This window comes from Ahaetulla prasina, chromosome 2, assembly GCF_028640845.1.
Source record: "Ahaetulla prasina isolate Xishuangbanna chromosome 2, ASM2864084v1, whole genome shotgun sequence".
Lineage (NCBI taxonomy): Eukaryota > Metazoa > Chordata > Lepidosauria > Squamata > Colubridae > Ahaetulla > Ahaetulla prasina.
This window is the reverse complement of record NC_080540.1, coordinates 227,721,135-227,743,845: the sequence shown is the minus strand read 5'-3', so window position 1 is coordinate 227,743,845 and position 22,711 is coordinate 227,721,135. Positions and strand designations below refer to the sequence as shown.

Here is a 22,711-nt window from a genome sequence, read left to right as displayed (position 1 = left end):
CTGGTACCCCCTATAACTGGTACCTGCTCTGTCAGAAGGAGTTGTGAGTCCAAGAGGACCCTCAGATTCCTCACCACTCTTAAATGAGGAAGTGCTGTACAAGAATATAGATGAAAAATCCTCAATTCCAGGAGACCCTGATTTCCACGAAGAGGATTGAGTCAGATTTAGTTCCTCCCCATCTAGGCTCCACATAGCTTTGGGAAAAGACCTCAACAAGCTCATTTGGCAGAGGTTCAATTCAGAGTTTAATAATCTTCCTGATTTTGGGGTCATTGTTTAAGCTGCAGTTGGCTTCCACAACTTTGACCAAAATATAATCTCCCTGAGAAACATTTTTCATGTTTTGTAAATTACTTAAAAGTTTGACTAAGGCCATTTCCTCCATGGTGATATACCAGGTTCTAGCATTACATAGCCATTAATGCCTCTTATATTGGTACAATGTTATCTTGACCTTAGATGCATATTTTGATATGGAAATCAAACTCTCAAAATGTTGGCAACAATGTGGGATATACATTTAACAAATACCTAACCTATCCTTCCATGTGTTTGATTACTCTTGTATCGTGTTCACTTTGCATATACACAAGTGGTAGATCTCAGTATCTGGCAATAGGCACATTAATGAGAGAGAAGGAGAGAGAGAACACAATAAGGTACAAAACTATACATATTTTTTTTATTACCCAATCTCCATGTTTTGAGTAACGATATATTCTTTTTTAAAATCTGGGATATTGTCATTATGCATTATGATGACTAAAATATTCCGTTTTAAATACTTTAAAGTTTATTTAGCTATTTTTTTTTTACAAAAGCTGTAGAATATTCAGCAATTGGATACAGGATTATTCACCATTATTTCCTAAATAGTTTACTTCTTCAGAAATTCAGTATCGTTAAGGAAAGTTATTTTACTTCAAATCGAATCCTGTGATGTTTACTCAGCATCAACTTCAAGGAAGCTTTTTAGTTGGACTTCTATGCTAAGAAAAATGTTGACCTAACAAAAGCAGAGCAAATAAACAATGAAGCAGCCTAATATTTCTGGGAGAGTACAATTCAATTCTGAGGAATATAATTTCAGTATTTATCATATTATTCTAGCAAACCGATGTTAAACAAGGTGGGGAATTCGTGAGAAGTATGGCTTCTGGAATTCATTTCGACCCCTTTACCAGCCACACCAATGCAAGGAATCTGTAATTTCTTCTGTGGAACAAAGTAATGTGTTTGGTCTGTACGTGCGTGTGCATAATGTGCACACTGGGAAGCCCAAGACAGGCTGCCTGTGACCCACAGAAGAGCTGCTATTAAGAGGTCCTCTTCTGTTCCGCTTTGGAGCTTTATGCTGCTGACAGACAGATGGAGTCCTGACCTTCTTTACATAATTTTCATACATTTCTTTGGGTTGGAAAGAATAAAAAGCATATTAACCTTTTTCTTGCTTCAATTATCCTACATACACACTTCTAATAATAAAATAATTGCATTCAAATGTCAGTCGCTGCAATTGGTGTCTGATTTCATAAAAGAGATTTCACAGAGGATAGAAAAACAAAGACATTCAAGGGATATGCAAGAGAACGGTAATTTTGGATTTGTTCAGGAAGAAGAAATGCACCCTTGATTTAAGCTGATCATTTTGTAGTGATTAGTCATGAAAGGATATTTCTTCACTGTCTAGACGGAAGTTTACTATATGTGAAATCTACCTAGAAGGAGAGGACACCCCCCCTTTTTTTTGGGGGGGGGGGGAAGAGACTAGAGATAGAGAAAACAATTTGGCAATTTGAAAGAAAGGAGTCTGGGAAGACAAAAGTCCAGCTAATTCTGGAAATAGGGGCAGAAAATGAATTGCAGTTTTAAGAAACACAAATTCTCACTCACTCGTACACATACATATACAGAGAGACAGAGAAATTCAGCAAGACCAGCAAAATCAGAACAGAACAGCAAGATTCTTTGTCCTTTTTAGGCCACAAAGCTTTGTTTAGTTGAAAATATCCAGTTTGTTTGGAAAAGTTATTGGGGAAAGTCTAACAACTGACTCCAGATACATTTGCATTTTCTTCTGAAACTCTCAGGTGAAAGGAAAAACAGAATAGATTCATCTCCATATACTGTAGTCTTGGGAAAATACCAAAGGTGGGTTTAATGAAGGAAGTTTTCCCTTGAAAACTTAAATATGTTGATGTTTTTCATGCCCTCTAAACCCTCTCCTTCTTTGGGACTAACCCTATGAACTATTTTTTTTCTAGAAAATTCCTTTCCTGGAAAACTTCATCATTATTGCTTTTTCCTAGGGACATTCCAAGGGAATTCCCAGGATCTGAACTGGCAATGGCTTATGCGTGACGGAACAAAACCAACCTGTAATGAAAATTGATTTTTTGTAGTGAATGAAATAAATAAATTGATTATTTCCCAACACATTTGTGTTTTAGAAGACTATATTCCATGAAATTAGGTAAAGTTGGTTTTACTCAGTCAGATTACCATTTGTAAACAATGAGCTTCTTCCTTTCTTCACACAGAGAATAGAATTGCATTTGTTTGCCATGCCACCTATCAGATTGTGTACGATAAAATCAAATCTGAACTGGGGAACGCCTTCAGGTTTCATTCAAGTTGGGTAACTATTTATGCTCCATTTCAGAAAAACGGTGTCCCTTATCTAGAGATTTCAATGTGTACTGCTTCAACATTTACTCCACATTTAACACGTAGACCACTCTTCCTCCTCACGCTGCACAAACATGCATTCTTTTTATAATTTTAGTGAGACACCTGTGTAAATGTAAAGAGTAGCTTGACCTCACTGTGAATAAACCAGTGTTTCAAGTACTTCTTACGACTATTTCCCACACATCCTGATTAAAGATTAGTAATGAAGATTTCAGTGAATATGTTCAGGGCTTAAGTCTTTTTCTCTTCCGGAGAAGGCAAGGGGAGATGTTTCATCTGTTCTTTGCTGTCACTTGAAGAAATCTCTTGGAGTGTGAACACATAATCACAGGGAAGATGCCATCAGAGCTACCTGAGAGTGGCAGCTCCCCACAATCATGCGATCAAAATTCAGGCTTTGGCATCCGGCTTGTATGTACAATGGTCTCAGTGTCCCAGGGCCACATTGCCATTTGTGACCTTCTCAGCTGGCTGCTAATAGGCAAACTCAATGGGGGAAGCCAGATTTTCTTAAAGACTGCATGATTCACTTAACAACTGCAACAATTTGCTTAAAAAAAGGTTATAAAATCGGGCAAGATTCACTTAACAACTGCTTTGCTTAGCAAAGAAAATTGTGATCTCAAAGGCAGTCATAATTCGAGGACTGTCTGTACTCCAAAAGAAGACAAACTCATCCTCGAAGAAAAGGGAAGAGAAAGGCTGATCCAGGGGTGAAATCTACTTACCTTCCCAACCAGTTCAGAAGTGCACGCCCCACCCACACCGACCCTCTGCACATGCGCAAACCCTTCTGTGCATGCGGAGAGGGTAAAAACCAGATTAGTTCCTGGTTAAAACCAAGGAACCAGGTAATGACAACCAGGTGGGTAGGCAGAGCCTCGTGCCACCATTGCTACTGGTTCTCCAAACCACCGGCACCATCACTACCGGTTCAACCAAACCAGGAGTATTTTACCCCTGGGTTGATCTCACCCTCTCCCTCCAAAGGAAAAGTCCATTCTTCAAAAAAGTTTAATGTTACCAACCTTTTCAAAACAAAATGCCCAGGAAAAAAAATGAGGTCTTCCAGAAGTTATTTGTTTTTGTACCTTCACTTAATTTTGTTAGTTGTTGTTGGTTGGTTTTTTTTTTGTATTGGTTGCAATGCAAATATACATCTGGAGCATTCAGAAGCCTAGAGCGATTCCTTTGACACCTTATATCTTGTGGCACTGCAGGGAAGGAACCACTTTTCATTTTATCTCCTCACTAGGAATAACAGAAGGTATTAAGGTAGCTTTCTGTCTTACCTTGGATTTGGATGCTGTTTGGCTGGAAAGAAGGATTGCTCAGTGAACCATTTGTCTTCAAATGCACTTCGCCAAATTGCTGGGTGGCTGAAGGCTGTGATGTTCTTTTCTGCATGAAAGGAGGGGGAGGAAGAATTCTCCCAGGGCTTATACAATAAGGGTGGGGGGGGGGGAAGGAACAGAAGCTGAAAATCTGAGATATTACGACAGAATACACTACAAACAGTAGTTAGATGTCTTGCTCAAAAGGTAATATTTATTTAAAGTATTTAATATATTCTCCCAGACTCACAGTGTGGAAAAATATTATTTTTAAAAAGCGCTAAGTTCTTAAATATTAGTATACAGTACCTCAGAGAAAGGAAACAAAGACTTTTCATTCTATTTAATAAAGGAAATCGTATTTTTACAAGGTGTGTGTTTAAAATGGTTGGATAGCTACCTTGTCCTCCAAATATTACATGGTGGAATTGATTGGCCCCATGGGAAAATGCTGAGAAGGAAGAGAAAGTCACACCATTTCGGTAGAGTAGAGCGCAAGCGGAATTGGAGGCAGTGAAGCTTTCCCTATAAACCAATGTTGGTTTTGCAAACATGGCCAAGAAGAGCGAAATCCTCAGGAAAAACTCATATATTTCTTCACTGCCAGGAGTAGAGAAATGTCATGGCTTTGCTTTTGATCTTCACCTAGCTTTTGCCTTCTAGTGCTTTGAACAAGAAGCTAAGATCTCAATTAGCTTGTACAAATACACAACCATACACCCACTTTAGCTGCATTCATACAATCATTTGTTAGCTTTGAGGGATCAGGATACTGCAGACAGATTGCTTTCTTTAAACTTTTAGAACTTCTTTTTAGTCTAATAGCTGAACATTTTCTTTTAAGTTGTTATTGTTGGATTTTTTTTTTTGCAAAATTTACCTGTGTTCATGAAGAATAGCTGTAACTGTCACCAGTAACAGACAAATCAAAATCTTCCAGAAACTATTGTCCATTTAGATCTTTTAATCTAAGAAAGCCTTCCAACTGATTGCAGTGCATTTTGTATTGCCAGACAGGTCTCCTTTCTTACAGACTTCAGTGGATTTTTTTAAATGATTTATGAATTGCTTCATGAATTCCTGGGTTACTCCAGTTGGTGACTATAGCATTTACTTATATTGCCTCTAACAAAAGAGATACTTGGCCTTATTTCAACCAAGATCTCTGCCTAAATAAATCACAGGGCTACTGAAGGAACAGCAAATTAAAATTTGCATATACAACAATCAATACCAGCCTGTAACCTCTAGAAACTGCCACCTGAAATTGTGTCTATGCCCTGCAGTACAGTATATTTTAAAGTACAATTTGCTGTTTTAAAAAAGCAGTTCTGACTTCAAAGGATGAGATCAACTCACATATTGTTCATCTTTTCATTGCTCAGAGCCTGGCTATGTAGTTGGCAATATCATTACTTTTTGAATTCCTTACACTTTGGTGGCATGAAATAAGCTGGTTGGGTAGTCTCCTAGTTAATTATTATATGTGGTTTAGAATTGATTGAGGTTATTAGTCTATGCTATAGTTTTAAGATACCTACAAAAAGCATAAAACAACTAAACGGATGACAAGATATGCCCAAGCTTTTAACAAGATTACATCATTTACCATTTTGTTAATATTCCTCGAATTAACTCTACCAAATCAGTCCCAACAATCTGCATAATGCATCCCCTCCCATTTTATATCATCAAATAAAGACTTTTGCCCCTTAAAAGTTATTAAGTGTTGCAGTTCTTTACTGTAATGTAGAAACAGCCAAGGATAGGACTGCTATGTGTTTTTAAACCTCACTTAATTGTTTTCAAGACAATAGTATCTGATTACATTATTCTGATTCTTTGAAAAAAAAAGTAGAGGCAAGGTTAGTTCACATTAGTTTCTAACTGAAAACAGAATAATAAAGTTAAAAAACTTTACCAGGTTGAGAATGTCAGAATTTTCAGAAGCTTGTTCATGTTTTGGCACCCATTTGACTTCCTTCCTTCCTTCCTTCCTTCCTTCCTTCCTTCCTTCCTTCCTTCCTTCCTTCCTTCCTTCCTTCCTCCCTCCCTCCCTCCCTCCCTCCCTTCCTCCCTCAGCACATATATCTTTATCATTAAGGGTGTTTCTTTGTAATAAAATGATATGATTCTATAATTGTAGTATTATAGAATAATCTCTCCATTGTGATGAAGACTTGGGCTTATCAGTTTTATTATCAGTGAAGAGTAGATAATAATTGTTTTCCTTACAGCATCCATCCACTTCAATTCTATTTGACAGCACTTTCCTCTCCCCCCAGTTTACTCCCTAAAAATCAGAAGAGCTATATTCATTCACTCAAAAGGTGTCAAAAGGAGCAGATATTTATTGCCCAAATCCAGAAATGAAAAAAAAAATATCCTTTTTCATTTTGTTTGTTACCCTCAAGAGGTGTGTGTGTGTGTGTGTTTGTTTTTGTGCTATGACAAAAAACTTTAGAGTTCTCCATTTTTGTTTCAACTTCTCCTATTCTTCAAAATTGTTTCTCTTTTCCCAGAAGCCTTTTTGTTAGGAATTTCTGGCAACTATAGTAGCGCAAAAATGGCTTTACTTTGTGTTTTCAAGGCTGAACCTTATCTTCTCTGTTTACTTCTGATTCTGTTACGAAAGGAATTAATCTTCTGTGCGTATCCAAGTGGAACAACCATAGAATGCCCCCCCCCGCCGCAAGAAGAAGACTTTCCTCTCTCCTTCTTGAATCTTGTTCACATGAAACATAGTACTTTTGAAGCTCAATTTTATGTCATAGAGAAGATATATTGGATTTTTCTCAAATGTTACTTTTAAATGAAAAACGGTGGCACAAGAGAAGAAGAATTTAAATCTTTTTTCAACACTACTCGTTAATTAAACATTTATGGCTGGCTGCTGTTTTATGACAGAATAAACAATTAAAACTGTTTCCCAACTCTGGGACAACCAACAACTTTGGAAAGAAAAATTGGTCGGAATAAAAGGCACCGGAGAGAAAAGGCTTAATGCATCTTCAATAGTTGGTAGATTTTCTTAAACATACTGCTTTCCATTGTTTATATCTTTTACATTTTGGGTGTCCTGAATATTACTTAACATAGCAATCAAAACAGCATTATAATTTTTTTCTAGTAAAAGCTAAAATGTTTAGCTTTCCTCTTTGAACCATTTATCAGTTTGCACTTAGTGAAGGACTAGGTTTATTTAAAATAAAGTTTTAATTCTCTTCCTGGTGTCACTTGATAAGAGAAGAAAAAATGGCAATGCAAGGTATCTTGGACTTCTTGTATTTGTGCGTGCTACATTAAAATCTAGTTCAGTATTAATCTGAAAAGGTACTTTATTCTAGCTTGATTTTTAGTTGATCTTATCTTTTGTATAAAATTTGAAATGTTTTCCCCCAAACTTGTAATTCATAACAGCTCCTGTATACATTCCTTCTGCAGAGTGAGCATTCTCTCCTTATCTCTTAGGAGAGCCTTCTCGGTGGGGGCACCTACCCTCTGGAATGAGCTTCCCCCAGGACTTCGACAACTTCCTGACCTCCGGACCTTTCGCCGCGAGCTTAAAACATATCTATTCTTCTGAGCAGGACTGGCTTAATAGGGTTTTTAAACATGGATTTTATTGGGGTTTATTTTATATTTTGTATTGTATTTTAAATTTAGGCTTTATTGAATAAGTTTTTTAAATAGTGTTTTTATTGTAATGTATTGTATTATTTTATCTGCCTGTTCACCGCCCTGAGTCCTTCGGGAGAAGGGCGGTATAAAAATTAAATTATTATTATTATTATTATTATTATTATTATTATTATTATTATTATTATTATTATTATTATTATTATTATTATTATTATTATTATTTTTCTATTACAAACATATATTGCCAAATATTTAAAGACAAAAGGATAGGACTGCTACAGCAAAACCAAGTAGAAACATGCAAGCCACTGAACATTGTAATTACAGACTAGGAAATGCTGCGGAGGCCCATCCTGAGGACTCACATTGCCAACAGTCTTTTCTATTTCGTCCTTGAGAAGCTACTGCTTGGTTTTACAAAATCATTCTTTAGTACCAATAGTCAGTTATTAATGAAAATGTTTTTGGAATATATCATATACACAATATCTCAGGAAGATTTTTCCTTTAAGAAATATTTTGATATCTGAGGATTTCTTACTTTTGAATTTCACTAGGAAATTGGGCTAGACACTCTTCGTGTAGTCTCCACTTGCTTTCTATCTTTGAAACCTTGAGATGATAATCCTTCGGCAATTTCTTCTATTCAAAATGATCAGACACAAGAAGTGGGGTTGGGGTGGGGGGCTGGATGGTAGGGAAAACGGCCTTACCTCTCTGTTCCCGGATCTGCAGTTGATGGGTTGTGAGGGCTCTTGTGAATACTGGGCCTTGGTGAAGAGAGGCTCACAGCATGCGAGGGGGGTTCATTGCCCACAGCAGTTCCACTTTGATTTGAATGGGTGCTGGAGAACATGGTAGCTGTAACCATGCAAAAGCATTCACAGTTAATATGAAAGGCACGTTTAGATTTGTCATTCAATCATGGATTCTTTTGATTTTCAAAAATAATCGCAGAAACACAGGGAGCTTCCTTTACATACAGTTATATGTAAACAGAGCCTAGAGAACCATCTGCATGGGATGATTTATCTGGACTCCTTTTTAAAAAAAAAGTCTTTACTATAATTTTCAAAAAGGAAAACAAACATACTAAGTATGAAAATAAAAGGAAAAAGTACATTATAACGAGATGAAATACAATGCATAATTATAAAAACGTGGTGGCACAGCGGTTTGAATGCAGTACTGTAGGTTATTTCTGCTTACTGCCGGCTGCTAGCAGTTCGGCAGCTCAGGGTTGACTCAACCTTCCGTCCTTCCAAGGTCAGTAAAATGAGAACCCAGATTGTTGGAGGCAATAGGCAGACTCTGTAAACTGCATAGAAAGGGCTGTAAAGCACTATGAAGCGGTATATGTCTAAGTGCTACTGCTATTGGGACACAGCAACAATCATAAGTATACATACTATATATATAATTTATATTTATATATAAATATATAATTTATATTTATTTTATATATATATATATATATATATATATATATATATATATATATATATATATATATATTTGTTTTCTGAGGTTTTCGTGGGTGTTTGTATGTAGGTCTTTGGTTATTCGGGTTTTCTCCCGCGTAAAATTGGAAGTGTCTTGGCGACGTTTCGACGAAGTCTCATTCGTCATCTTCAGGCTTCAGCTTCGTGCTTCTGGGAGCAATTATATATATATAATTATATATACTATTAACAGTATATATATATACTGTTAACAGTAGTATATATACTATTAACAGTAGTACAATTCAATTTTTGAACAGCTTTTAAACAATCATGTCATCTAGTAGTCTCTTTGTTCAATAAGAGCCAGTTTAAAAGCCAAGAAAGTAACATTTCATCAAAGCAATATCTTTTTAAAAACATTTTTTGCTACATTCCATTTACAGATGCACTTCAAATTTTAGGGATTTAGTTTTACAATACATTATACCATACTTAAATCTTTAAGAGAAAACATTCCTGAAAAACATTTCTCCGTAACAATCCCTAGAGGTTACTCATCTTGCTCAACTGCTTAAGGAAAACTCAAAGTTCAGAACGTTTTCCTTAATTAATGGGCTTGGAATTGAATGAGTTTCTCTTGACATACAACCATCTGATATGCTTGCCCTTACTGAAAGCTAACCCTAACCCCAAAAGATCAAAATATCCATTCATTAAGTTCTTTAATTTCCTTCTGCATAGATTCAATTTTTACCTGAGTTTATCAGCTCTAAGGATATACAGTACTTATATTACATATAATGAGTAGCTGAAATTATGATACTTGGCTCAATTCCACATCAAAATTTGGAGCTGGAAAAAGTTGAGCCGATATTTCAGTTGGACCAAGATCATCAGAAATAATTAGTTTTTTTAAAACAATTACATGTAAGGTTTTTTTTCAGCAGAATATAGGGGGAAATTACTTCTTGTATTTCGAGATATATCTCCTCCTACAAAGTCCAAACTTAGCAGTCAAAGAAGATACAAATTATTATGCTTACCAATTATTCTTCTACAAGCATTTATAATTTTAAACTCATAAAAAGCAGTGGAAATTAACTGAAAGTAACGCCCTTCCATCTTGGCTAGAATTCCCACTTCTATTTGGATTCCAATCTTAAGTAAGACTTAGTGACATAAAATCCTATCTAGGATTCCATAATTCAAACTCTTAATTCTACCATCATGCATTCTCTAAAAATATTAAAGAAGCAAATATTGGAAATATGTTATTAAACTGTAGATCTCCACTTAATGGCAACCCCACCATACAATTGCAGAACTAGAAAAAACTTAGTTTTATTTTAAAATATGTGTAAATGAGTTGTCACATCATAACAGAAATCCAGAGGCATAATTTGAAGAGTTGCTTAAATTATAAAATTATAAAGTCATCATGGTAAAGTCCTATAAATTTGGTTGAAGAAATAGACTGACGGAAGAGTTAGACGTTAAAATGGACAATGGAATTCATGTTTGGCAGAAGAAGATTTCACTCCTAGGGTCTCTGTGGGTTAAAACTCATTATTTCAATTAGTTTTAAGGGAAAAGTTTATATACTCTAATAAAGGGATGTCAGTATCAAAATGCACAAATGCACTCAGCTACTAATCTCAAGACATAAGATATATACACAAAATAGTCCTTCTTATTTCCCATTTTTGTCCTCCTTCTAGCCCTATGGCCTTTCTCCAGTTTACAGTTTCCATACATATCATCCTGATTCTTATATCCTCTCAGTCGTCATAATGCCTACCCCCATTCCTCAGTCAGCCTAGGCTGGGAGTGATGAAAATGTCTTTCCCTGGCTCCCAGTTCTTGTTAAAAGCTCAGTTTCTTTGAGTCCCCTTTTCAATAATTAAATAAAAATTGTTCAAGTGCGTCCTTCGGGGATAAGAGAGGCACTGTGATGTTAATTCTAGAGATAACAAATTCCTGGAAACTGGTATTACAAACCACTATGAAAACATAAAATAAATTTTGATTTCCCCATACATCCATTGTTTATTAAATATTACTAAAAGAACAAGGCATTTTGACTGGTGGAAAATTGTAATCACTACTGTCACTTGAACAGCAAGACATTGTAATCAAACACTTCAGCAAGGAGTGGTTAAAAGAATAATGAAGAATAATAGTAATGGACATGCTGACAGCATTAATACGAAGGAAGGAAATGGTTCTTTATGCTTGTCCATAAAGACATGGGAAATTTTTCTTTTGTTATTGGAATGTGACTGGTGCCAGTTGGGATGCCGAGACTGTTTTGATATGATTTTGTATGAAATAATTACTGCCACTATTTTGGTAAAGGGATATGTTTTGTATATTTAATCTAGCTAGTTTTACTATGTCATGGTGAAGGACCATAAATTGATGCACTGAAGTGCTGGAACAAGCCAAAGGTTCATTTAGAGTCCAACATTGTGTTTCCAGGAACAGCCAGCTAAAAAGTATGAAGTCAACATTCCTCCTTTGTAATTTATCTCCTAGCAACAAGCAATATAGGCAAGCTGATGCTGAACTGGGGATGTGGGTTGCCCGATTTTGTCACCATTACTAATATTAATTAATAAGAAGATCTGGAACACATTTTTGCTTTGGCATTCAGTTCCACCAGCTTCCAAAATAATTTATTTCACTCTAGAATAGAACGATCTATTATGTTTTGAATTTCTTTTACCTACCCTACCAGCCTATCAGCATTTCATGGCTCCTGTGCATACTTTCTTTATGATTTATTTCTAAAAGAACCTTCACAGCTTTAGAGTTCCCTGAGACTGCAGATACAGTACTGTTTTTGGGGTGGGGGTTATGTACAGTTTATTTTGACACCCCCCAAATTTGACCCCTACTGGGTTAGATGAAAAACCCCACCAGAAAATTCCCTATGAAATGAAAAGAAATCCCCATGGGAAAATACCCCTGCCCTTCTCATTTCTTTTAAACCGTTTGTTGCCGACCGCTGTGGAAATGCTTATTGCGGCAGAGGCCTTGTCTCCATTCATAAGATACATTGTTTCAATGACAAATTAAGGTGGAGAAAAATGTATCCGGTGACCTCAAAAGCTGGAAAAAGGCAATAAACTCAAAATGCTGGGATTGCTCAAAGCGGTAGGATCGTAGGCAGGAGATTGATCACAGAAAGCAAAGGAGAATAAAAGGCATGAGAATGTAACACTTATGCCCAAACTTCCTACCTCTAAAGATGACGGTGACATATGCACCACAGGAAAACCTTTAGTGATAAGGAAGATAACTAGGAAGATATTTCCCTTTGTTCCTCGGTCATAAAATCATTTATCACATCCACATTTCCTTCACAAACATAGCACAAAGGACTCAAAATGTTATAAAAATCTCGCTGATCTACCAGTGAATCACCAGCTGTCCCAAAAACAAACTCCCAGTATCGTTTTTGGAATAAAAAGAGAAACCTCTTTTTCAGCAGCTCGCCTTGCGTCTTGATTATTCGTGGTCTTTTCCCGGCTCAGAAGTAAGAGGACCCAGGGAAATTCTCCCAAAAGTTATAATGTTTAAAGACTTAAGGAATAACACTTATGCGTCAACTTCAGAAAAAGAGAGAGAGGCTGGTTTTCCATGAACTGTGTGAATATTGTTTTATCCAGTCTTAATTTATTTCCAATTTTCTTTTAGATGTGAGTAAGTTCCTTAGGTGGGATTGAAAGAGTGATGCGGGCAGAAGAGATTTAACAAGCCTTTTCCTTCTTGGTGGATGAGAGGGGTATTCTGATTTACAAGGGGAACAAATATACCTTGGGTATGAATAGGATATTTGCTATAAGTGTAAATGCTACTTTTACAAGTACAAGGAAGAGGTGGGTCTGTACCTGCAAGAGAAGGAAAGAGAAAGAGGGAAAGGAATCCAAAATCTCTCCTTCCACTGCATGCATAAACACATGTGTGCGTACATACACACAGAGCTATTGTATGAAACCAAGTAAATCTTTGGGAACTGAAGATACCATCTCTTTATCTCTAAATGTACATCCACATGTCTACACATGGTGTGTAGGTGTGTATGCATATTTGTGAATGTGTGTTAGAGAAAGGAAGAAGAGAGACAGAGACAAAAAAAACAATTGTAATAAATATTTAGTAAAAATTATGCAGTCATTGTATAATACCTCATCATTTGGATGCTTCTCAACTCATACATAATCTATTAGGAACAAAGCATGTCTGTATGAGGCTTCATATTTATGTATTCCAAAAGAAAAAGAAAAAAATACATAGAGGTGATGGATAATGTTATTGCATTTACAATTAAGAGATGAGAGATAGCATTCTTAAACTGTTGCCAAATTAATGCTTAAGAACACTTTTCCTCTAAGAACAGAAAGTACTCTGTAATTTAAATATTTTTTTTCCAAATATAGAATTGCCATCTTTTCTCATCTTAATTACTGGTAATGTTGAAATTCATTGTCCTAAGTGTGTTATTTGTACGCTATTTTTCAGATTAAATAAAAAACTCTTCTCACTTTAAATATACCTAGCTATATTTTATAAGCAAAATGTAAAAGTACTATAAAGATTTCTCTTTTATGTCTGAGGAATGGAACAAATGGAACTATCATTTGAATTGTACTGTTCAAACTGACAGCCACTGCAGTTTAGGAGTGCCAAGGCATATTGCACTGAATAAATGAAAATTACTTTTTAATGTTTTGGAATGTATTTATTAACTAAATCGAGCAGCTTCACAACACTGCAACTAATTATACCAGGGGTCAGCCCCAGGTGGCTCTTTCACCCCTCTGCTACAGCTCCCTGTCACTCAAAATATGAGTCACAGCCACCAATGTGCAATATCCACTGGCACGCGATTTATTAAGCTTCTCAACTCCTGGTTGGCCAACCATGGATAAATCCAAGAAAAGAAAAGTTTCAGAAGAAAACAGAACATTAAATTCAACTATATATGCTAGTTTTGTGGCCACCCAAGAAATAGTCAGGCATAGGAAGGGTTTTGTGGCTCCCGGTGTTTTCTTTTCTGTGGGAAACAGTCCAAATGGCTCTTTGAGTGTTTAAGGTTGCAGACCCCTGAATTATATCATTGCGCTCACAGATATCTCTCTTTTCATATTCCTTGGCCTATTTAATTATTTACATATGTTGTGGCTGTTGTTATGAATGGGAAGTTGTCTTGCTGCAAAGTAATTGATGTCAGTCTTCAGCATCCTCTATTTCCTTAAATACTTCTGGGCATCAAAGTTTTCTTAGAAAATGAAAAGGATGGGGCCAGTTTTTGGAAAAGAGGACTGAAAGGGTAGCAGAGAAAAGTACTGGCTTTGTAACTAATTGGGTCCCCCATGGCAACAATTTTCTGCCCGCTTTGAAAATGGTGGATATATTTAAGGCTTAAATTAAATTGCATTTTCATAATTTGAGTTTCATATTTTCAGCTTTTAAAATAATGATACTATGCTCTCTAATGTAGAGTGAAGACTTAGAATGAAAAAGAGTACCTTCTCCTATTTACTAGAAAAGGAAAGCAGCCATTTGGACCAAAATTAAAAATAAAATAAAATACTTAAACAGATTTTTGTCCTCAGAATCCATAGCTCTTATAGCCAATTACATATTTATACATAACTTAAAAGTTTCATATTTATGAATACGAACTTCGTAGTGATTTTGATGGTGCTAATTCTCATTAGGTAACTCTTAAGACTGCTTACTTTTACTTATTTATTTTGACATAAAACCAATTAAAATGACTTATTTCTGACCAGTTGTGTGTAGCATCAGGTTAACTGCTTACACAAAAACTTCATAGATCGATTAACTCAAAATATCTAAAAAAAAAATCCATGATTAAAATATGCAATACTACTCATTTTACAATTAAAATATTCCTCCCCCCACTAGAGTAAGCAGCTAACAAAAGGAAACTGTGTTCCGCTTATATTGTGGAAAATAAAAGATTTAAGATATCCTGTCATAAATAAATGCAAATAATGGCAGTCATCTCTATTTCATTTTTAAGAGAACAAAACAATTTTTTTAAAATGAGAAACTGTTTCTGAATTAGGAAAGAGGCAGCTCTTTGGCAGGGAAAAGATCTGGTGCAAAGACCTTCTCCTTTACCAAACAGATTTTAATCCATAGCTCACATTCATTGCTTTGTGGATTTCACTGGCTCTTATTCACGAAAGCAATAAGAGTTTCCAATATGTTCATCTGTCTCTCTTAATCAATTGTTCCAGCTGCCAATCACTAAAAATATCTGAAAGTAAATTTAAATGGCATCAGCAAGCCAACCAAACAGCTATGACAGCTATGATCAGCTATGACTGATGGAACTACATCGTGAATTTCACCTTCCTTGGACATCTCTCATAGCATGTTCAGCATTGTGGTAAAGCATAATACCAGCCTGTTGGAATATTGCTGATGCTTTTCTTTCTCAAAAATTAACTCTGAAAATAAGTGCAAGAACTATAGAGTAAAATTAATCACAAAAGTTATAATAGGGTTTGTAATTAAAAGTAGGTGAGAAGTGTCTTATGAGTTCGCCTGATCTTTTAATACTAATTACCTCTTTTCCAAAATATGTTCTCTGGGAAATTGATGGGGTTCTGTGAGAGACTAAAAATAAAAAAAACCTTTACTCTCTTATGTAAGAAAGACTTGGGGGGAAAATTATATGGTTATAGAAGCTATAAGGGAGATATTCTCTGAATTGGATTGGATTTTTATGCTTTAGCTGGTTTTAAATACTTTAGGATTAATTTGTTCTATTGACTTATATATTTTATTACTGTTTATTGTTAATTTTTTTGAAGGATTTTGGTTATGTAAGGAGGAAGTCAGAGCTAGAGAGGGAAAATTGGTATAATAGTTTTGGGGGAAATTTTTTTTAGCATATGTTTTATTTTTAACTATACCTTGTGCTTGTTCCGGGAAGTCAGGGGGGGAGGGGGGAGGGGGTTTGTGAAGGGAGGGGGATTGGGGGGAAAGGGGAAAAAAAAAATTGTAAAACTTTTTGAATTAAAAAAAAAAAACCTTTACTCAAATACAATCAATATTCTATCAATAAATCTTTCCCTCTAAACAAAGTTGTGGGAATTTTGTTTTTTTAATTAACATGTTGTAAAGCATGAAAAAAATTGAATATTTTTCAAATTAATTGAGATTAATTCCTGGTCTCTTTGCCTATAGCCGTGATGGTGAACCTATGGCACGTATGCCACAGGTGGCACACAGAGCCCTCTGAGCAAGCATGCCAGCTGTTGCCCCAGCCCAGCTCCACCGTGCATGAACACATGCTTCCCACTGGCTAGCTGGTCTTTGGGTCTCTGCCGCGCATGCACGGGGTGTGTGTGCATGCGGAGGATGCTCACATTGCATTTTGGGGGTTCAGGCATGCGCATGGGCATTTACCTCGTTTTGGACCTGCACCAACCTGGAAGCCAAAACAGGGCGCAGGGGGGTGGGGCGCATGCATGGGGGGGCACATGCACGGGGGACACTCACATTGAATTTTGGGGGTTCAGGCACGCGTAGGAGCATTCGCGTGCGCCCATGGGTACTTTGGCTACTTGGCACCAAAAAGGTTAACCATCACTGGCCTATAGAATGGCTACTTGGCACCAAAAAGGTTAACCATCACTGGCCTATAGAATGGACAAGTCAAGTCACATTTTCTCTTTTTCTCTTTTCACATTGGATTGTTTCTTATCTTTACTAAGTCTGGGCCAATTGCAAAGAAATAAGGATCTTTTATTTTGTTTTGTATATGCAAAAGAAGCAAATTTGAGCAGGTGCAATTTACTGACTTCACAGAGACAGCCCCAGAAGTGGGGAGATGTCCAAATGTGAATTGTGTTGTAACTCCTCCCCTCACATAATTTGTGTGTCCCCCCCCCTGCCCATAATTTGTGTGAATCATTGGGCTAGCCATTTTAGCATCATTGGAGCTAGCTGCAGATGGCTCTGGATGGATGTACAACAATCAAGTTGTTTGTTCCATAAATAGAAGATGCAACATATCGTGTGTGTGTGTGTGTGTGTGTGTGTGTGTGTGTGTGTGTGTGAGTGTAGGTCTTGGCATATTCAGTCCCGACGAGGTCTCACTCATCATCTTCAGGCTGGTGCTTTCGGCTTCATGCTTGTGCGAGCTCGATGGTCGGAGCTGCCATCTCTCTATATATACTGGTGGGGAGATGGGAGTGTTGCTGTGAGCGGGTTGGTTGGCTGTGTGGTTGCATCTTGATTGGTAGATGGAGTGGGTGTTTGCAGATTGGTCGGCTGTTTCGTAGCATCCTGTGTGGGTATGGTCCTAGTCTTTTGTGTTGTAATGACCTGGTTAATGGGCTGTGTGGAAACATCCTGAGTTCTGGGAATGTGACCTCCTGTAGTGGCAATGGGCTTCCTGGAAATGTCCTGAGTTCTGGGAATGTGACCTCCTGAGTCTTGTGTTGTAACATCCTGGGTAGTAGGTTGTGTTGTAATGTCCTGAGCTTTGGTGTTGTGGCCTCTGGAGTTCTGTGATGTGATGTCTTGAGCAGATGGCTGTGATGCAGCATCCCGGGTTTTGGTTTGGCTCCGAATCCGAGGTCTTGTCATGTGTTCCTGGCGTGTGTCAGCTTGCTTTGTGTGGGGATCGGAGGAGGGCGTAGCAGCAGTGGTGCCAGCATGGTCCGGCTTCTGGATGGTGGTTGTGTTTCGTCTGTGGGATGGGTTTGGGTTTGAATCTGGTGAGGATGATTGGTCATGTATTGTCATGTGTTGTCCTGGGTCCAGTGTCAATTTTCATGGCTGGGGAGGTGTGGAGTGCTGGCTTTGTTGCTGTAAGCGGGTCGGTTGGCTGTGTTGTTACATCTTGATTGGTTGATGGAGTTGATGTTTGCAGATTAGTGGGCTGTTTCGTAGCATCCTGTGTAGGTGTGGTCCTAGCTGTGTACTCATTAGTCTTAACAACCTGGGTAATGGGCTGTGCTGCAACATCCTGAGCTCTAGTGCTGTGACATAATTTGGTTTCTCCAAAATCAATCTCCAAAACTGAACACTACAAAAAGAGAATAATTATGGAAGCCATCGAAATAGAGAAACACTCCCACAACATGAATAAACGTGACGATACCTCCCGCCTACCAGACATCTGGAAACTAGCCCTAATCAACAAATGAGTCCCAGCCACAAAAATTGACACTGGACACAGGTAAACACATGATGCCACCACCAGTCATCCTCACCAGATTCAAACCCAAACTCATCCCATAGACGAAATACAACCACCATCCAGAAGCCAGTCCACGGTGGCATCACCAGCTGCTGCACCTCCCTACGACCCCCATGCAAAGCAAGCTGACACATGCCATGAACACATGACAGGACCTCAGACTCGGAGCCAGGCCAAAGCCCAGGGTGCTGCATTACAGCTATCTGCCCAGGATGTTGCAGCACAGCCCATTACCCAGGTCGTTAAGACTAATGTGCACACAGGATGCTACGAAACAGCCTAATCTGCAAACATCAACTCCATCAACCAATCAAGATGTAACAACACAGCCAACCGACCCACTTACAGCAACAAAGCCAGCACTCCACACTTCCCCATCAGTATTTATAGAGACAGCAGCTCCGACCACGCTTTGCTCGCACAAGCATGAAGCCGTAAGCACCAGCCTGAAGATGACGAGTGGGACCTCATTGAAACGTCGCCAAGATACTCTCAACCTTACACAGGAAAAGACCCGAATACGCTGACTTGCATACCTATACCCGTGAAAATCTACGAAAACATATATACATACATACATACATACACACATACACACACACACACACACACACACACACACATACATACATATATATATATATCTCCTCTGTATAAGTAGTCCTCGACTTGTATCCATTAGTTAATGGCCTTCAGTGTTACAATGCCACTAAAACAGCGACATGACCATTTTTGGTCAGTTGACAACTGTCATGTATTTGTGACGGTTGCAATATCCTGGGGTCATGTGATCATCTGTTGTGACCTTCTGATGAGTCACAAGGGGGAAGCCAAATTCACTTAACTGAACAACTGTTGTGATTCACTTAAAAACTGTGGCAAGAAAGTTCGTAAAATGGGGCAAAAACTCACTTAACAACTGTGTTGTTCAGCAATGGAAATTTTGGGCTCACTTGTGGTTGTAAGTCGAGGACTACCTATATTGTGCCAAGGGAACAAAAGAAGTGTTCAAAAAAGATACGATCAAAATCCCCCAAACCATGTGATTAGATCCTCAAGGGTAGAATTACTTTTACAATCAACACCCAATTATTTGATTTTAAAGATTTGTTATTTCTCTTTCTTAATTTGAACATGTAATAAATGCCAACTCATACATAAACAATACATCAAAAGGAGGCTCTGTCAAAATGTCATAGAAAGATGTATTAGAATAATATCTTTCATTAAGAAAGAAAAACAAGACATTCATAGATTTTTCTATTTTTGAAAGTTTTGTATGTAAAATAATTGGGCTGCCTGTTTCAATTTTTTAAAATAATGTATATTTTCATGTTATAACACTAATTGTAATTTGGTTTTATCAAACCAATATACTTGGGAAATCTTTTCATTTCAGTTGTGTCCTGTTTTCTTCCCAAATAATTAAATATTTCCCATAACAGCTATGTATTTCCATCTTTCCTTGATTCATATAGTGGATCTTTATTTCCAGATTAGGAGTTACTGAAATATCTACCTAACAAAACCTATAGCCTGATTAATCAGACAGAAGCAATATTAAAGTACAGTATTTCTTTTCTGTATACCATGAAATAAACATGTAGTGTGATAATGTGTAGCAATGAATAAATGTCTTAGGGATTCCATTCAACTAAACAGCAAAACATAATCGCTTGTATTTAAGTTATGAATTAAATTGATTGTCCAAGGGTCCAATCAAATAAACTCCTAGTGCCACCAATCAAGAAGCATTATGTAGCAAATGCAAATTTCCCCTCATAATAGGTTTATTTAAAAAAAAAACCCTGGAAGAAAATATGGGCAGAAAGGAAGAGTTAAAAATGGAAAACAATATTTCCTGGCTCCCCTGAATATTTCATTAATTGCATGGTGTATTTAAGCAATAAGTACTTTACTTGGAAGCATCCTCAAAAGCTTGTGAATAAAATATAATGATTTTATCCTGGAGCAGTAATTATTGAGAATATTTTGTCAAAAATCTTAATATGTTATATTCTAGAGTAAAATTGTTTTAAAATAATGTATTTTTTTAAAAAAATCTCAAAAACAAAGAAAATGGGCTATTAGTGTAAAAATCACATAAAACGTGAAATCCATTAAATGACGATTAGGGTTGTTGTTTTTTTAAAAAAGTAGGAGATGTTTTATAAAGATTCTGTGTTTTGCTACAAACTTAAATCTCCAAGAGATATTATTGTTTATCAAGTTTATACCCAGTGAAATTTTGTAAAGATTTAGGTGCTCCCTCAAGCTAGAGTATAGTTAAGCATTTTGAGGAAATGATTAGCCACGCTAAAACGGCAACTGTCTTCCCTTTCTTTCATATTACACCTGGAAGGATACATCTATATTAGGGTTGCAGCAATAGATACCTGACACATCTTTTCTTGCCCATAATTTGCACTTTTTTTTTCTGGAAGAAGAGCTGGGAAGGGATTTTTCAAGTAATGTGGTCATATTTCTTTGAATTATTTTGTCTATTACTGTATTTCCATGTATTATTATTATTTTTAAAACTCAACAACAACAAAGATTACACCATACCTGATGTTTTGGAAATCTTGTTTGACATCTTGTTTGACATCTCTGAAACCAAAATGTAACAAATAAAAATAAAATCAAAGACTACAATACCTGGGTAAAGGTCATGGACATTTCCCGGTGATTGTTGGACAGTGCTGGTAGAAACATCATGGGGAGATGAAGGGACCTGAATAGGCTGGATACTCAGGCAGTCATTGAGAATGTCTTGGTCAAGTTCTGTAGAGGCACGCAACTGAAAGCAAAGCAGAAGGTCAGGCCAAAACTTTGCCTGGGTCAAAAGATGGCCTGCTAGCAACTTTTTTAAAATGGATTTATTTCCAGAGCTGCAGCCATGGGAAAGAGAGGCCAGAAGTTTGTCTTTCACTGTGTCATACCTTAAGACTTATAGATACTAAGGATTCCCCTTTTACAGCCAAAGTGAAAATTGTCTTCCAAAACTGACACAAAGCTGGAAACTTGATTACCTATCATATGTACTAAAAGTAAAAAAAAAAGAAAGAAAGAAAGAAAGAAAGAAAGAAAGAAAGAAAGAAAAAGGAGGGATATAATTACATCTACCTCTTAAAACTATTTTAATTTTGAAAATATAGAATTCAGGGTTTGTATTGTGACTGAATAACAGTGGCTGGGTGCCAGCTGCCAGTTCAGTTTATCCTAACCTCAAATGTAATTCTTCAGTATTTTCTCCTATAAGGCTGTATGTTATATCTAGGGTACATCTTCCCTAGAACTTTCTATAATTTTGGAGAATAGGCAAAGCAAAACAGCATTATTAACACTTGTTAAACTTTAAAATAATTCTTTATACTTGGAATTTTGTTTAAGATTATAAGTAGCTATTTTTAAAAAGTAAAAAGATATGCAAAGGAGGCTTTTTTGGACAACATTTCTCATTTATCTCCATCATTCATCTCAGAATAAGATGTTTCTCATACTGTAACCGTGAACTCCATTTTCACCAGCCATTTTCATCGCTTTCATGCGTATGTATTTCTGAGGTCAAAGCTACTAGTCTTTTTATTCAAATTCTTAGTCTATATTATGCAGTTAATTTTAATTACTATGAGATATTGTCAAAAGAGTAGCTTTTCTAAAAAAAAAGTTCAAGGCTATATTATTTACCCAACATATTTATTTCAACAGGGTTTTGTTTATACTTAAGCTTACTGGCAATTTATCAATTTTATATACCATGAAGATGACTCTATCTTCCAGAGGCATTAGAAATATTTTGGTGAGGGAGGGAAGAGAAAGGAATAGAGGGGGAAAAAAGTAGTGTGATATTTTATAGAAGCCTGATGGAGAATCCTTTAAAATAATGACCTGAACTTAAGCAGAAAATAAGTTTCTTAATATACTGGGAAAAGAAAAAATATTGGTTTCTTAGCATTTGAAGGACAGTCTAAACTCTAATGATAAGATTGATTGGACACCTAAACCTAGTGACTGAATCTTCCTCATGATCTATAGACCAAAATGGGACAATAGGGTATAGGTAGACAGTTAAGGATTTATTCTCTTGGTCTATAACTCAGCCTACTCTTTTAAGAAATTGTTACTCTAAATTCACTTCCTTCTGTCTTTTCTTCTCAGGTGCTGGTTTCAATCCTCAGTAATGGTCATATGCACCCAAAGATACTTCAACCTTCAGCAACATTATGATTGCACTCAGAAGTAATCATCAATGGAGTTAATGCCCAGATAAATGTGCAGAGGATTGGAGTCTATTTAATTTTTGCTTTAGATAGGACTCTTATTTTAACAGAATACATTCT

The 22,711-nt window shown here is 36.7% G+C and overlaps 1 protein-coding gene across 3 annotated transcripts in view; it reads right to left on the bottom strand.

Annotated features, from left to right (window-relative positions):
- The window catches only part of GLIS3 (GLIS family zinc finger 3), a 172,773-nt gene that overhangs the window by 8,351 nt on the left and 141,711 nt on the right, over positions 1-22,711 (bottom strand). For all 3 annotated transcript variants that reach the window (XM_058169917.1, XM_058169915.1, XM_058169916.1), the window contains 3 exons: positions 21,027-21,168; positions 8,384-8,531; positions 3,987-4,132 (listed from right to left, as the gene is read on the bottom strand). In XM_058169917.1, the coding sequence (XP_058025900.1) occupies positions 3,987-4,132; positions 8,384-8,531; positions 21,027-21,168 (436 nt within the window). The remainder of the gene's footprint in view (positions 1-3,986; positions 4,133-8,383; positions 8,532-21,026; positions 21,169-22,711) is intronic.